This window comes from Pleurodeles waltl, chromosome 6 (assembly GCF_031143425.1).
Source record: "Pleurodeles waltl isolate 20211129_DDA chromosome 6, aPleWal1.hap1.20221129, whole genome shotgun sequence".
NCBI classification, from domain to species: domain Eukaryota; kingdom Metazoa; phylum Chordata; class Amphibia; order Caudata; family Salamandridae; genus Pleurodeles; species Pleurodeles waltl.
Window position 1 is genome coordinate 1445105540 of NC_090445.1, and position 14775 is coordinate 1445120314.

At 40.8% G+C, this 14775-nt stretch overlaps 1 protein-coding gene across 1 annotated transcript in view; it reads left to right on the forward strand.

Annotated features, from left to right (window-relative positions):
* VSTM4 (V-set and transmembrane domain containing 4) overlaps positions 1-14775 on the forward strand; it is a 99940-nt gene that overhangs the window by 31985 nt on the left and 53180 nt on the right. The window contains exon 2 of the mRNA XM_069240878.1: positions 6269-6667. Coding sequence (XP_069096979.1) covers positions 6269-6667 — 399 coding nt within the window. The remainder of the gene's footprint in view (positions 1-6268; positions 6668-14775) is intronic.

Below are 14775 nucleotides of genomic sequence, written 5' to 3' on the forward strand. Positions count from 1 at the left end.
CCACTCGTGCTTTTTGATGCAAACCCCCATCTATTGACCAGAGTAGACAGGGTTTTGCACCAAAAAATAATGCCACTTTGAAGCAGGCTTTAAAAGGAGAAATACTTTTATCTCTCTTTTCTTTTCTGACTTTGCATGTGTGCTTCACTGTACAGCACACACACAAAGTAGGAAAAGTTTCTTAGCTTGTCTGGGTATAGTATTTTGTACTGGAAGAGTACCCTTCCAGTACAAACCTATGCTAGACTCACGCAGACACCTCTGCATTATTGTGCAAAGGTGTGTGTGTGGCGCTCAGCAGCCTGATTGTGCGCTGGCATTAGAGAGAGGGGAGTGCCATATCTCAGTAGATTTGGCACTTTCCTCCTCCTTGTAATACAACGCTGTGCTGCAACTTTAGCTGGTACGCTGTGTTGTGTGACAGGGTCGTAAATCTGGCCCATAGTGAGAAATAGTGTACCCCACCAAGGTAACTATATGAATTCCAAGGTGGCATGGGTTATTTTAGGTGGAGCACCCTGTAAACATTCTATATTTTTGACTTAGCTTTGATCCTTTACAAACAAATATAGTTCTGGGATTGTACTGTAAATATGGTTGACTTTACCACTGCCATCCTCCTGTAACCGGTTTTCAGATATTGGGAATGTTTAATGAAACTATTGGTTTGTCCTTGACTGTATTTTTCAAAAGAACTATTTCAGGAGACAAATGAAGAAAACACAAAGGTGAGGGGTAGAGTGACTCTAAATTGCCTCAGCCACTGGTAATCAGTAAGGGTTGCATTGAAGTCCATAGCTTTTTTGTATCCTATGTCACTCCAGGCAGAGACTATGGGTGGGCATCACTGGCGTAATTCTCTCTTGCATAATTACTCAGAATTAATGCAAAATATCTTGTGATTATGCTTAATTGCATGAGAAGCGTAATCCAGTATTTAGCACTATCTTCTTGTCACACTGTAACTGTGTAAAAGACACCTCTCTCTTTCCACCAACCGTTCCTCATCTGTTTGATAAGGTGAAATTGGTGTTCCAAATGCCTGTTTAACATCAAGAAGAAGAGTAGAGACCCATCCCTGCAAAGTTTCTCCCCTTACACAATTAAAAAAAAAAACTATACATCTGAGGGTCTGTTTTCCATAGCAGCAGCTCTAATGACAGTCATGCTTGCTAAATAAATAAATGACGAATACATTTAATAGTTGTGTATCTTCCCAAGTCCATACACTCTCTACCAAAAACAAGTGAAGTGACATAAAGCAATCTTTAAAAATATATTCAGAGAACGGTATAGTTCTTCCCGATAAAATAAGTGAAGGGCGGGGCATGTAAATACTGCAGGACACTCTCGCTCTCTTAGGCACTTGTACCTGTGCTCCTGCGGTAAGATTTTTGCCCAAAATTACTCCTAATTTCTCAAGCTGGAGTAACCTCTTAATTTCGATAATTTTCCATCACAAGATTAATGAGTAATTACTAAAATTATTCCAAATACTCTGGCCTAATTAAAATTTCACCCAGGCCTAACAGAGACCAGCTTTATGTAAATCAGCCCTTGTCCTACACCAATGGGAACAATCCAGACAGAACACTGTCAAGCTAAGCCCTCTTTCGACAGAGAGGGAAAGCAATCCTAGATTGGCTATGGTGTAGCTAGCCCTCGTTAGTAAGGTACTTGGGTCCCCTGGCATAGTGACCAAGGGACCCATATCGGCTGTACCTGTCGCATTTAGTGTGTTGCATTAATAGATTTTGACAGGTGATAGGTGGAATACTTGCGTATAGTCTCCAGAACTGGCAATCACTCACACCCTCATTCCAGTCTATCATTTGTCACCCACTTTACCACTATACCACCCCACAAAGAGACCAACTATATTTAAATCAGTCTTAATTATATTCAGTAGGAAGAATAAAGCCCCAAATGCCAATCCATGTCACATCTAGACAGGAGGACAAGCACCACCAAACTGTTTTGTCTTATTTGGGCTTCACCAGCAGATGACTGACCCATCTGAAAAAAAAAAAAAAAAAAAAATGGAGGAGTCTTTAAAGATGGTGTTCATGTTAGGGCCATCAAGGGATTTTGGCAGGCCATAGCCATAATTACAATAGTATCCTGTTTGAAACCTTAATGATCTATGTCACCCAGGCAGTGGAACTGTTAGATTTACTCATTGTCGGTTGATCATTGTCACATTAATTTTAACTATGATCCTGGGCTGACTCTACCAGGAAACAGGGCTGCACAGGAGGAAAGCAGAGGAGGCATTAGGCCCCAGACCTCATACTTTTGCTGCTTCAGCAAAAGTTATTTATAGAAATGTAAATGGAAGTAAGCCAGCTGGTTTTATTAATTAAGGAGAAATCGATGTGGCCATACCACTAGAAGGTGCTAGAAACCCTGTTTTCTTGAGGTACATGTTGCAATACCTAGAAAGTGGTGCTTCTAGCATATGGCAAAATAGAAAAAACATCCACAGAGCCCTGCATGATGTTTTCTGCTCCAAGCCTTGCAAAATCTTTGACAAGCTTGCCTGGGAACTTCCTACTGACAAGTAATTATTGAAAAGAAAGTTTTAAATAGAGGAGCCTGTACCAGGTGTGACAAGTTACTTATTGATGCATGACGTCAAATGGTAGAACATCATGCAAGCCCATATTGTGCTAATGCCTTCTATCAATCAAAATGCTTGAATTCTAGTGGGGCAGTGTGTTGGTCTTTGTGCATATATAACTAAAAGGTAATTCATTGAACCCAGATTTATGCAGAATATTCATTCATTTATTGAACACAATAAGGAAAGTATATGCATAAGCAAAGCTGATATGTTTGCTAGTTTAGGTGCACAGTGCAAAAGCCATCTGCTGTATGCAGGAGCATGCAAACGCTTTTAAGTCTTTTGAAGATGAATGGATTATTTTGAACCACATGGAAAATAGGCCCACACAACTAAGGAAAGGCCCTCTTGACACAATACATCATCAGTAGGGTAAAACTAGCCTGCTCTCTACTTGCTCTGTTGAATTGCTTTAATTTGTGAATTGGACCGTAGTTAAAATGAGTGATGGACAGTTCGCACAGCGTTGTATACTCACCTCTCTCCTGTTCAGTGTGCTCATCTGTGATCTGCATGAACCCTTGAGAAATGTAGCCTCTTTTCAGGATATGTTCTAGAGTAGGGAAGTACATGCAGCTGCCTAGGCAGCAGCTAGCAGAGAAGGTGCCATAGTGCCCCTTCAAGTAGCACATATGACCACATTGCTATGAGGGTGAGTGAGAAAATTGCACTTCACTTAAAACAGGACTGCTAATCTCGTAATGTACACCTATGATAGGTGTTTTCTGTCTTTTATCGTAAAGTGTCAATAGTCCAGTTTGACACTCGGCCACCTCGTTTAAAAAAAAAAAAGTTAGCCCTTTGTTTTGTTTAAAACCAAGGCCTGCATGGGAACATGGCCAAGTTTTCATCAAAATCATAGGCAAACATGCAGAAGCATTTTTTAATAAATACAGATGTTAGACTCTTGCTCTCTTGGTTAAAGAATACCACAATTGCTGTTACTCAACGGCTACATGAAAGCCTAAAGTTGGGATTGGAGCGTTAGGAAGACCCTAAATGTTACTGCCGTAAATGAGTAAAGAATGTCTCTTGCCATCCCTTCTGTGAATCTCTCAATACCCGCTCACCTTTCCTCACTGACAGCCACTGTAATGAGGGGAGGACTCAGTAGAGTGGAAGATCCTATGTTCTCTAGAAAGTGTAATGTATCTTTTGTTAGACAGTGGTGCATCAAGCCACCATTAAAGTTATCGATTCCGCTTATACAGAACAATAGAGCCACTCAGCCCACACCTTTTTACATGAACTCACTAATACATTTAAGCCAATTTCCGACAATGTCCACACATCGAAGAGTTGTTTGAGCTGATCATGACAAAAAAACATTCAAATTTCCAACATTATTTAGAAGTCAGTTTTATTTTTTGGGATAAAAATGGAGCATGAATGAGAAATTAGGAAACATAACTTAGTAAAGTCCCTTTCTTGAAAAGAAAAACCCTCTGACGACATCTTCATTGATCTTTTTGTTTAAGGCGGGCAACACTTCCACCAAACACCTTGCCTCTTCACATTGTCAGCTACCAACTGATAGTCAAAGACACCTTGTGTCAACATTCTAAATCAGAAGGCTGGTGGATGAAAGGAGTACCTGGTAAGAGTTGTAGAAAAGATGGAAGATGCAGCTTGGAGAATAAAACATTGGAGAAACTATGTATAATATATAAACCAGGATTGACAACGCTAGCAGATCTGGCATTGGCCATTAGACATCTGGTTTTTCCATACTCGTTTTATCCTTAGTGTTGGGAAGACTGTTAGGCCCCCATCAAGCCAAAAAAATGGCTAAAAGCAAAAATATATTTGGGCTCAAAAAGCATATATTTAAGTCTATGCATTTAAAGCAGCTACTTTGTTGATGTGCTCCTTCTGAAAGGGCAGAATGTTGCCACTGCCAGTGAAGTTGGCCAATGGCTAAAGTGGGATGACCTGTTGCCCCATCCTGTGTGTGGCAGTGGTTGGAAGAACAATGTGACTGACATAATAACAGACCAATGGATGAAGAGGGCAGGCTGAATCCTCTTGAAGTAATAACCTGCCATTTTGGAGACAAGGATGCATTACGTGCTACAAAAAGTAGTGCAAAGGACACAAGTTTTACAAATAACAGATGCTCGAGTTCTTGTTCACATTTTCCCTGTGTGCTCTTACCAAATTTTTGCTGCGCACAGCAGATAGTTGCTTAATGTGGCTTAATCACATAATCTGGTGATATATATAACAAGCATACCTCAATATTATTGAAATTAGGCTACATTACAACCGTGTAATGGAAATTTTGCCTGGTACTTTTTGAGGCTGCAGCAAAGATCATTTATTGCACTTTCTTTCTTCATGCAGAAGAAGAAAACAAAGACTCTTTCTCTATACTGAAGTAAGCAGAATTCATCAGAACTGGCATAGAGAAAAACACATGTTATAATTGCAAATCTAATTACAACAATTTTAATCCATAGTTTTCAAGTTAAACATACATTTATTTTTGCTTTCAGAAAAACCCTACGAATGACAGGTAAACAAGTGTATACAAATATTTGGTGCCCATCACCCATTAAGATTTGTGACAAAAACTTTTTTATGAGAATAGTAAATTGTTACCAAGTGACTTTTCATATATACAAAAGATGTGAGTTCAGAATGAAGGTGTGTGGGAGCGCAGATGACCTTTTCCAACTTTTGACCACAAGAATCTGGTATGGGCTACAAAGCCATCAGACTAGAGATTAAGTTCTAAACGTTGTATCTACTGTAAATATTGAATCATCCTGTTCGTCAGTAATTCCTTGCTTTTAATTAATTATGTGGAGGACTCCTTAAGGTATTTTTATATTTTGCTTACTTCTGCACTTAATAGAAATGTTTCTTTTTAAATTACAAAATGCATTCTGGGTTTGATGTATTACTCAGAAGCTGGAAGAGGAAGGAGCATGGGATCTACAGTTACAGCTGAGCAACATCACAATTCACATATTACATTCCAACAACACGCCTAGCGAATGAGTGTTTTGTAATCCCTTCCACGGACCCACGTGCCTCCCCAGTGAACATGCTTCCACCTCATTCACAATGAAGTGATCTTGAAGGCACTAGGGCCCTGATTTATACCTTTTTTGCGCCGCATCGCCGTCATTTTTTGATGCAAAAGCGGCGCAAACTTACAAAATACAATTGTATTCTGTAAGTTTGCGCCTCTTTTGCGCCAATAAATGACGGCGATGCAGCGCAAAAAATGTATAAATCAGAGCCTAGGTGTGTTTGGTGGGAGAAGAAAGGATGGCAAAAGCATGTTGTTTGGACACTAAAATTGCCATTGCAAGGTTGGCCTATGCAAATAGGGGATCAGCACTCAGTGGGGTCATCTTGGCCAAAAAGCACTGTAATATTTGCCTATTGGATGAGATTCAGTAAGTGTCTGGAACAGGGCACTTTTTCAACTGGGGTGGACGATTCAAGAGACTAGGAGGGGAGGATGGAACATACAATCACTGAGGATACCTTCAGATTTTCTGTGTCAACACGATGAAAGAGATGGAAATTGGTGCTGGGTGGGAATACTTGTAGAATGTAAACCAGGAAAAGAGGTCACTTGGAACAGAACATATGTAACAGTCAAGACTACATCTCTTTCCTTCTCTTTGGCAGGAGTGTGGAACAGCCTGAATGTCACCGTTTCTCCTGGACCTTCAGTGCATTTCTTTGAAGGAGGAAACGCTTCTCTCATTTGCCATGTCTCCCAGAAGAAAAGGCCTGAGAACCTACTGGCCGTGCGCTGGGTCTTCTCCAGGTCACCTGGGCGGGAGCACATCATGATCAAAATGAACAAATTCGGGGCTGTCCAGTACTATGGGAATTACAGCAATCCGGTCAACAGGAAGAGGCTGCACCTGCGCGAGGAGCGAGCAAGGAGGACCTACAGGCTTGAGCTGTTCAACCTGCGGCGCACAGACCAGGGGCGCTACACCTGCAGAGTGCAGGAGATTGGCAAGCACAGGTTCAAGTGGACAGCTTGGTCTAATGGCTCTGGCACCACAGAGCTGATAGGTGAGAGTGAGGGTCCCCTTACTTAATGTAGTAGCCAAGCATTCAGTGGTCTCCTTTCATTTAATGGGGTATCCTATAATTCAAATAGCTGCGTTTAAATTTAATTGAGTTCTACCTTTTAACGGGGGTCTTCAATTTTTATGGGGTGCTTTTATTTATTAGGGTACCTAATCATTAGTTGGAGCTCAGTCATGTAAACAGTATATAAACATTCTTTGGGATTCCATTGTATAATGAGATATCTTTTCGCCTAACCTCACTCTAGCATTTATTCATGACATCCAATTCCTTAGATAAAATGTTCTATTAAGTAATGATGTGCCACCATTTATTGAAGCACTATCATTTAAAGCGGTACATTTCATACTTTCGTTCTTTTATTTCTTACCATGTGATGGGGTCCCCTATTAGGTAAAGGGATGTCATGTGATTTAATTGGGTTTATTTTGTAGTGATTCATTGCCATTCATTAGTATAATAGTGTCTTATAATTCATTTAACTTAGTTTTCCTTAATTAACATAGCACTTATTGATATGCTACTTTACATTTAGGCATCTTTTCCCTGTGCGTCATATAATTGTTTAGGAATATTGAATCACTGGTTCTATAAAAATAAAAAAAACTTTATAGGGCTACCTTAAGAAGTTAAACATTAAGCCCAATTGTTTTCCACGCTAAATCCTACATACAAGTATGATTTTAACACACAAAGCAGATTTCTAGTCAATCCTAGGTATTTCAATTGCTGCATCTACCATGCTTGAGATGTACTCTCATTGATGCCGTAGAGCAGTGAGCGAAGAGAATGGCATTCTCTGGGCCTATTATTCATTCAAACTAAGGCCCAGATTTAAGAAGCTCTAGCGCCACATTAGCATAATTTGTATGATGCTAATGTGGCATTAGGCTTCAAAAACTGCCGTGCCATATTTACAAAGTACGCGATGCATGCATTGCGCCACTTTGCAACCCTTTGCGCCATTTTATGCATGTGCCATGCATAATGTATGCAAAGGGGGCATTCCCCCATTAGGGGGACCGCAAAAATGGCGCAGTGGAATCTAAGAGATTCCAATGCACCATTTTTAGTTGCATTTTTTAACGCCTGCTCTGAACGGCATTAAAAGGAGGCACACCATTTATTAAAATAGATCTATATGTACTTTGCAGGACTAGCACCAACAATTTTACCCTGTGTCATGGTGTGCTGTATATTAAATATGAAGCATACATGGTGGAATTACGGGGGCGCTAAGGCGCGCTAGAAAAGTGTCACTGCATTGGATGTAGGGTCACTTTTCTTAAATATTTATGGGCTGGAAATTATCAGACAAATTTTACGGACAATCTAAAATTATAAAACTAAACTTATTTCCTCAATACACTTTGGCCCACATTACAAGTGGCCCGGCTAGTTGTGATATGTCAAGCAACTCCTGTTATCCCACAAATCCCAATTAGGAATTTGGTGGTGTACACGACACCCTCACAGTTTACCGCTGAAAAATGTCAGCAGGCCAAACCTGCCAAACTACTGGGGTGGAAATGCCCCCTAATTACCCGAACATGTGGATTTTGGTGCTTTAAGAACTAAAATGTGCATGTTAATTCCTATTATCAGGCAAAAACTCATAATTGGAAGTCATTTACCAGGCCTAATAAATTTCGGCAGAGCAGGCAGAGATTCTATTGAGTCCGATAAATATCAGCCCCAACACCAGGCCACTTGTAATAAGCTTTTTTTGGGAGCTTTTTGTGAGTCCGTTACATCTTGCCATAATCTGTTACCTCTCCTTCAGATTTTTTTTTTTAATGATAGTATTAAGGGTTTGAAGGATTTCAATACAACACATTACAATTACTAATATAGCAAATATACAAACATGTGGAATTAAATGCACACGATAAATTGTGACCGTGGGATACAAATAATAAAATTATATCTTGCACCCTTCTATGCTTGGCTAAGACTACGAGCCTTGTTCTCAAATTAAACTTTGTAGTACGTTTTGTTATACTACAAAACATACCACAAAACACATCACAAAATGTAAGTTTTGCCTATACTTATGTTTGTGGAACACTCCACCCCAACTGCGGAGTCTCCACACATGAAGTATAGATCTTAGCAGTCATTGTGGGAGGGACACAGGCGTGTACATGGGGAAAGGGGCAGATCGACTACTAAAGGGGATGGGATTGGGGAGTAATAACTGGGGTTTAGGGAGAACTAGGGAGTGCTTAAAGTAGGGACATTACCCACCCACACCAGAGTAAGCCAATTGCTTTCTCGGGATAGAGACATGTCCCTTACTGTTATGGAATAAGTTTACTTTTGGAGTTTGTGAATATTGAAAATAGCAAACCTACTACAAAGTGAAAACGTATTCAAAGTGTACCTTCGCTTTGTGATTTAGACCCTTTGGTGTTTCTTCCATTAAAGTGGCTCGGGTGTACGTTTCAGACTGTTCATAAGATGGAGAGGTGTGTCCCAGCTCTGGACCCTGTGAGGCAGAGTTCGAGTTTTAAATCAAATTTTAGCATGTGGGGGAAGTAGTACAGTCTTTCAAGTTATGGGAATTTGCTTCCTACTATTAATGCAGAATCTTGCAGCACTTGAAGTTTCGGACGTACATCTTGGTCACTCCAAAAGGTAGAGCATTGCAATAGTCCATTTGCATTAGCAGTCAGAGCTCTATGCTTCTCTGATACAAATGCGGTGAGTCTTCAACTTGTTACGTTACGTGGTAACCGGAGGACACCACCAGTGCTCTCAGTTGTTAGGGAAGAATTGAAACTGTCAGCAACACCAAAATCTTTCACTTCATCATTAGATTGGATGCAGGTGAAAGCATTTCATACTTGCCGGCAATTCTGATTTTCTTTTCCCCTGCCAGGCCGACGTAGAATGCTACATTCTCCAATTCTTTAATCAGGCCCCTGATTCACAAAGACCATAGAGCCTTCAATGGAATGTAGAGCTTTACTAGCCTTTAAAGGTATTCAGGACCTGTTAGATTAATGGTGAAATGAGTGGGGAGCCAGTGTAGACCCCATAGGAGACTCTGAAGAGAAATATGACGTGGTAGTATTAAGACGTAGGGCCTGATTTAGATTTCAACAGACAGATTATTCCGTCACAATGGTGATGGATAGCCCGTCCGCCAAAATCTTAATCTTATAGGACATAATGGGATTCATATTTCGATGGACAGGCTATCTGTCATTGTTGTGAGGGAGTAACTCGTTCGCTGAAAACTAAATTGGGCCTTTAGTGAGCTATAGCATTGTGCAATGTCTGCAGTTTTTGTATGGCTCACCTGGGGAGCCCTAGGTAAAGTGAGTTACCGTAACTCAACCTGGGCATAATCGCTGACCAGATGATTGATTTTTAAAGGCTGCAGGTGGAAAATCCAAGACTTTCTAAAGATAAAGCTAGGCAAAGAAACTGCCATAGCCTGAGACTTAAAGAACAGGTCTTGATCTAAGCATGCCAAGGATTCTGTCTTTGGTTGAAGGCAGGGAAGCTTGACCCAGATCCAAAGGCCACTATCAATTTAACTAAATAGTATGAGGCACACTGAAAACCAGAATCACACTTCTAGAGGAATTGAATTGCAGACAGTTTTTCTGCATTCATTTAGCAACTAACAAGAAGTAGTCTTTAATGACCTCTTGGGTGTAAGCAGTTTGCTCAGATGTGGGCAAAAAAAGCTACCCATCGAACACATAAAACACAATTTGTAAAACCAAAAGATTGCAGAATTTGGGCTAGAGGTGTGAATTACACATTAAACATGGTAGGGCCAAGTGACAGGTCTAGACGGACTCCCCCTTTAAGCTAGAAAGGGATGGATTTGGAAGGGCCCAAGGTGACTCTCTGTAAGTGTTCTGCTAGAAAAGAGCGTATCCACAAGAGCACTGAGCGAAGAATACCCTTTATAGCCATCCGCTCCAATAAAGTGGAGTGTAACACAGAGTTGAATGCTGCTCAGAGGTCTAATAACACTCAAACGAAGTGGCCTTTGTTGTGTAGAATGGCTGAAGCTGGTCTGAGGCTGCTAAAAGAGCAGTTTCTGCTCTATACTGTGGCTGGGAACCTGAATGTGAGTTGTCCAGGGGAGAGAGTGCTTCAAGACAGCTTGAATAATTTTCGTAGTCTGCAAGTTCTATTTTCCCATAGCCATCCAGTCCAAGCCACCTACTAAGATCACATTGATAATTCTTTAAATCTGTAACCAGGGCAGTCTTTGGAGTTGGCTTCACCCATGTGACAGTCTTTGCTGCAGCCCACCCTTGACCTCCTTCAAGTGGCATAGCTTCAGGGGGAGTGTTTGGGGGGTTACAGCCCCATTATAAATATATTATTCAACAAATAGTTGGGTACAGGAGCTTTCAGTCGAGTATGGTAAGGTGTCTGTTGGATTTCACCAAGGAGTTTTAAATACTCAGACAAAACACACACGTGCACACGCGCACACACACAGTTTTGAAGGCCTTAAACATGGTTATTTTACAAAATATTGTGTTTTAAGTAAACCTCACGAAACGCACCCCTTTCACTTTTCACTGGCCCTTAAACCCCCATTCAAGCCTGCCTGATTGTCGGAAAAACTGAAGCCCACAAATCCCTCAGTCTTACTAACCAAGCTACACCCCTGTCTCCTTCTCCACTGATTCCCTCACTACCATCCTCTTTCCATAGCACACCTTTCACATTTACTTCATTTCTTTTAAAGTGCCACCCATCCTACTGTAGGGTGTGAGAGTGCTTTACATCACACACTCACATTACAAAGCGGCAAAGAATCATGTTAGTGTGTAAATCACTGGATAGGAAGAGTTACATAAGACCTTACTGGCAGGCATTATATGTTAAGAGTGATTGGTCTGACGAAATACAAACTCGGGATTTAAAATGTAACACTGTGGTTGTCTTCACTAATATGTATTACTACCCAAAGCAACCCTTCATAGCAATCTTAAAATACCAATATTTTGGAGAAAAAAATAAGATGCCATGCCCATGCCGTGCAGTTGGCATGCAGCCCTTTGATGTTGATTGCAACTCACTGTGCTACATTAGAAGGATTTTATTATGAACTTCAGATAGCAAAAGGATTTCCAATCTGTAATCTGCATGTTACCCATTGTGCTTTGCAGCAGGCACCTCAACCCTCTATGCTATTTTATAAAGAGTCAGAACTGTGACTGGACAAAACACAGATCTCTCCAGTTAGTACATTAGCTACCAGAGATATCTTACCATTATTATTATCTCCTACAAATTGCTTGGCACACAAAGATCTCTGCAGGAGGTACCTTTTACCCTAGAGGATATTTTAAAATTCAGCACCACCTGAGGTTAGTGCCTAGTGAAGCAGCACCGGTCGCACCGTCCTAAAGCCAGAAGTGTCTATAAATATAAAATATCGTTCTTCATTTTTTGTTGCACAGGCATGGAACAAAATATATATTATATTTAGTTGACGAAGATATAGATTACAAAGCATGGATCTCTGGCTAATGCTCCCAATATTATGGACTGAATTTGTGCTTCTGAATGTGTGAATTTTACGAGCGTGTAATATGTGCCAGTGTCAAAAACTGAAGGCTATGAATGTCTGTCTAGTTTCTGTCTCAGTTGCTGGAAAAAAAGACAACATCTCCCATTAGCTGCGGTGCCACACTGACAATAATATACATATAAGAAGTACCTTAAGATGCTTCTTGTTAAGAGTCAATAAACATAAAGGGCAGAGTATGTGAGCCAAAGACGTGCTGCCTTCCCTCTCATGCAGCTGCCTCAACTGAGCCTCCTTTCCTGGGCTCACAGCAGTGGTTGTTGGTGGTGGGCACTGGCCATCTTTTTCGGAAACCTCTACTTATTTTTCATTATTAAACATTCAATAACAGCAAGGAAGAGAAATGCAAAAAAGGAAGAATGATTAAGTAAGAAGAAATAGCAAAAGAGTGCCAGGTAAGAAAGTTGGAATAAACAACAACTTGCAAAAGTGAGATAAAGGAACAGGAAGTGCAGGGTGGTGGAAGAAAGAGACATGAGGTATAATCAATACTCGGCAGCCTTGATATTCAGCAATCCCAGAATCCGTCGTGGTAGGCTTCAAAAAAGAGATGTTGGCCTATTTTTTTATTTTTAACAAATCTTTCACTGTTAGAAACTATTGTAACAATCTCAAAAGTAAAAGTGGATTTGTTAACTAACAGTTACGGTTCATGCTGTGGGGATTTCTCACTCAGCTGAACTTTGGCCTCTGAAAAAATATAACACTTGTATTTGTAAAGTGCATATTGTAGAATTGGGGCAACATGGTGCCGAATAGCAGGTGCTTATTTTTACCCAAGTTAACGGCACTCATTTTATCAACCTTATAAGAATGGAAAAATGAGTGGACCCACAAAGATTTGAAACTCTGGTCATAAAATCCAACTCAGATTTCTGGAGGGGATGCCTTAGTCCACTGAGCAACCAGATTCTACCTGTAGCTTGGTGATCATGAACTTTAAGTCCAGGTGCATCATTTTAATGCCTGCTCTAAGCAGGCGGTAAAAATGACGGAAAAAATAACGCATTGAAATATTGTAAATTACACTGCGCCATTTTTCCGGGTCTCCCCGTGTCGGAACGCCCCCCTTGCATACATTATGCCTGACTCAGGCATAATGTGGGGTTGCAAAGTGGTGCAATGCAACCATTGTGCCACTTTGTAAATTCGGCACAGGGTAAAAGCCACCTTTGCGGCGCCTTAATGTAAAGAAAAATTATGCTATGGCAGCGCATGGCTTGTAAATATGCCCCTAAGTATCCAGCAAGTGCCATGATGAGAAGCAAACCTAAGTCACAGATTCTGATGCAAACATATCCTCGAAATACCACCACACATGGCAGTCAGAAGTGACAAACGTATAGACTGGCTGAAAAATCAACATAGCTCTGCAGGAATACACAGCAGCAAAGTTTTGGCAACACCCAACGGCAACAAAACAAGGGTACCAAATTCTGTTATGGGACACAACTGACATAAAACAATGGGTACTGGATGCCTCCAAAGCACACACACAACATTAGAGTCATGCAACCCATAAACACCTGCAATCAGGATTACAATTCCATACTTAACATGTACAAATTAACTAGAGCAGAAAAATTCAATCAGACATGGCTAGGGAAGGTCACCCTTTTCATGAGCCATCGAGAGACCTAATTCAGAAGGTCGATCACCCAGTCTGTGTTCATCCCATAGCTGCTTGCTGCTGAACCTTACTAAAGCATATTTTAATAAATAGAAAAAAATAGATTCGAAAGTGGATTCACTATCTGGAAATAGTTTACACTCCTGCACTGAGGGTTCTTAAACATGGACTGTTCACTACTACTTATACATTTCACTCCCTCCAAAGCACAAACCAACGATCAAAAGGCCTTATGTCCAGCACTTTTAGAAGTGCCCCAAGACAAACAGAGCTACTGGGAAAAAACTAGGGGGGTTGGGGTCATTTGCTGCTGCTATCCTTGGGTCCTTCCTACTTGAATCTGCAAAGTTGGTCATATTCAATCCTTTCCACCCGTGACTCTTAGGGTAGTGAGGGCAAACAGCCAAAGGCTTTTTAGGGAGCCAATGCGGGGGTCAAGCGCTCAGAACTCAACAGTCAAGCAACGGACACAATAATTAAGTCATCCTTATCTTAACTTTATTATCACAACAAAACAGTAATACACCACAATACATTGGAGACCAGATACAAGATTGCAGTTGCAACAATGGGGCTTAGTAAAGCAACCCAATAGCTACTGTGCACTTTTCCTCTTTTAGGAAATGGTGTAGTGTCTACAGCTCTTCGATTCTAGTCATAGGCACTTCAGTTTAAGAATTTATACACAAATAGAAGGCATTGTTAAAGCAACAGCCATACTCCCGCTTCAGAATGCAGTCTGTGCACCTGCTTTCTTTTCTCGTGTGAGGCCTCAGTACTTGCGTTCGCTTTGACAGTCAGCTGGTGTTGGCAGGCACTCTTCAGGTTGGCTCTTTCAGTCGTGTTTGAGCTGACCACAGACTGATGCAAGTGTTTCTCTCGGCACTAGAC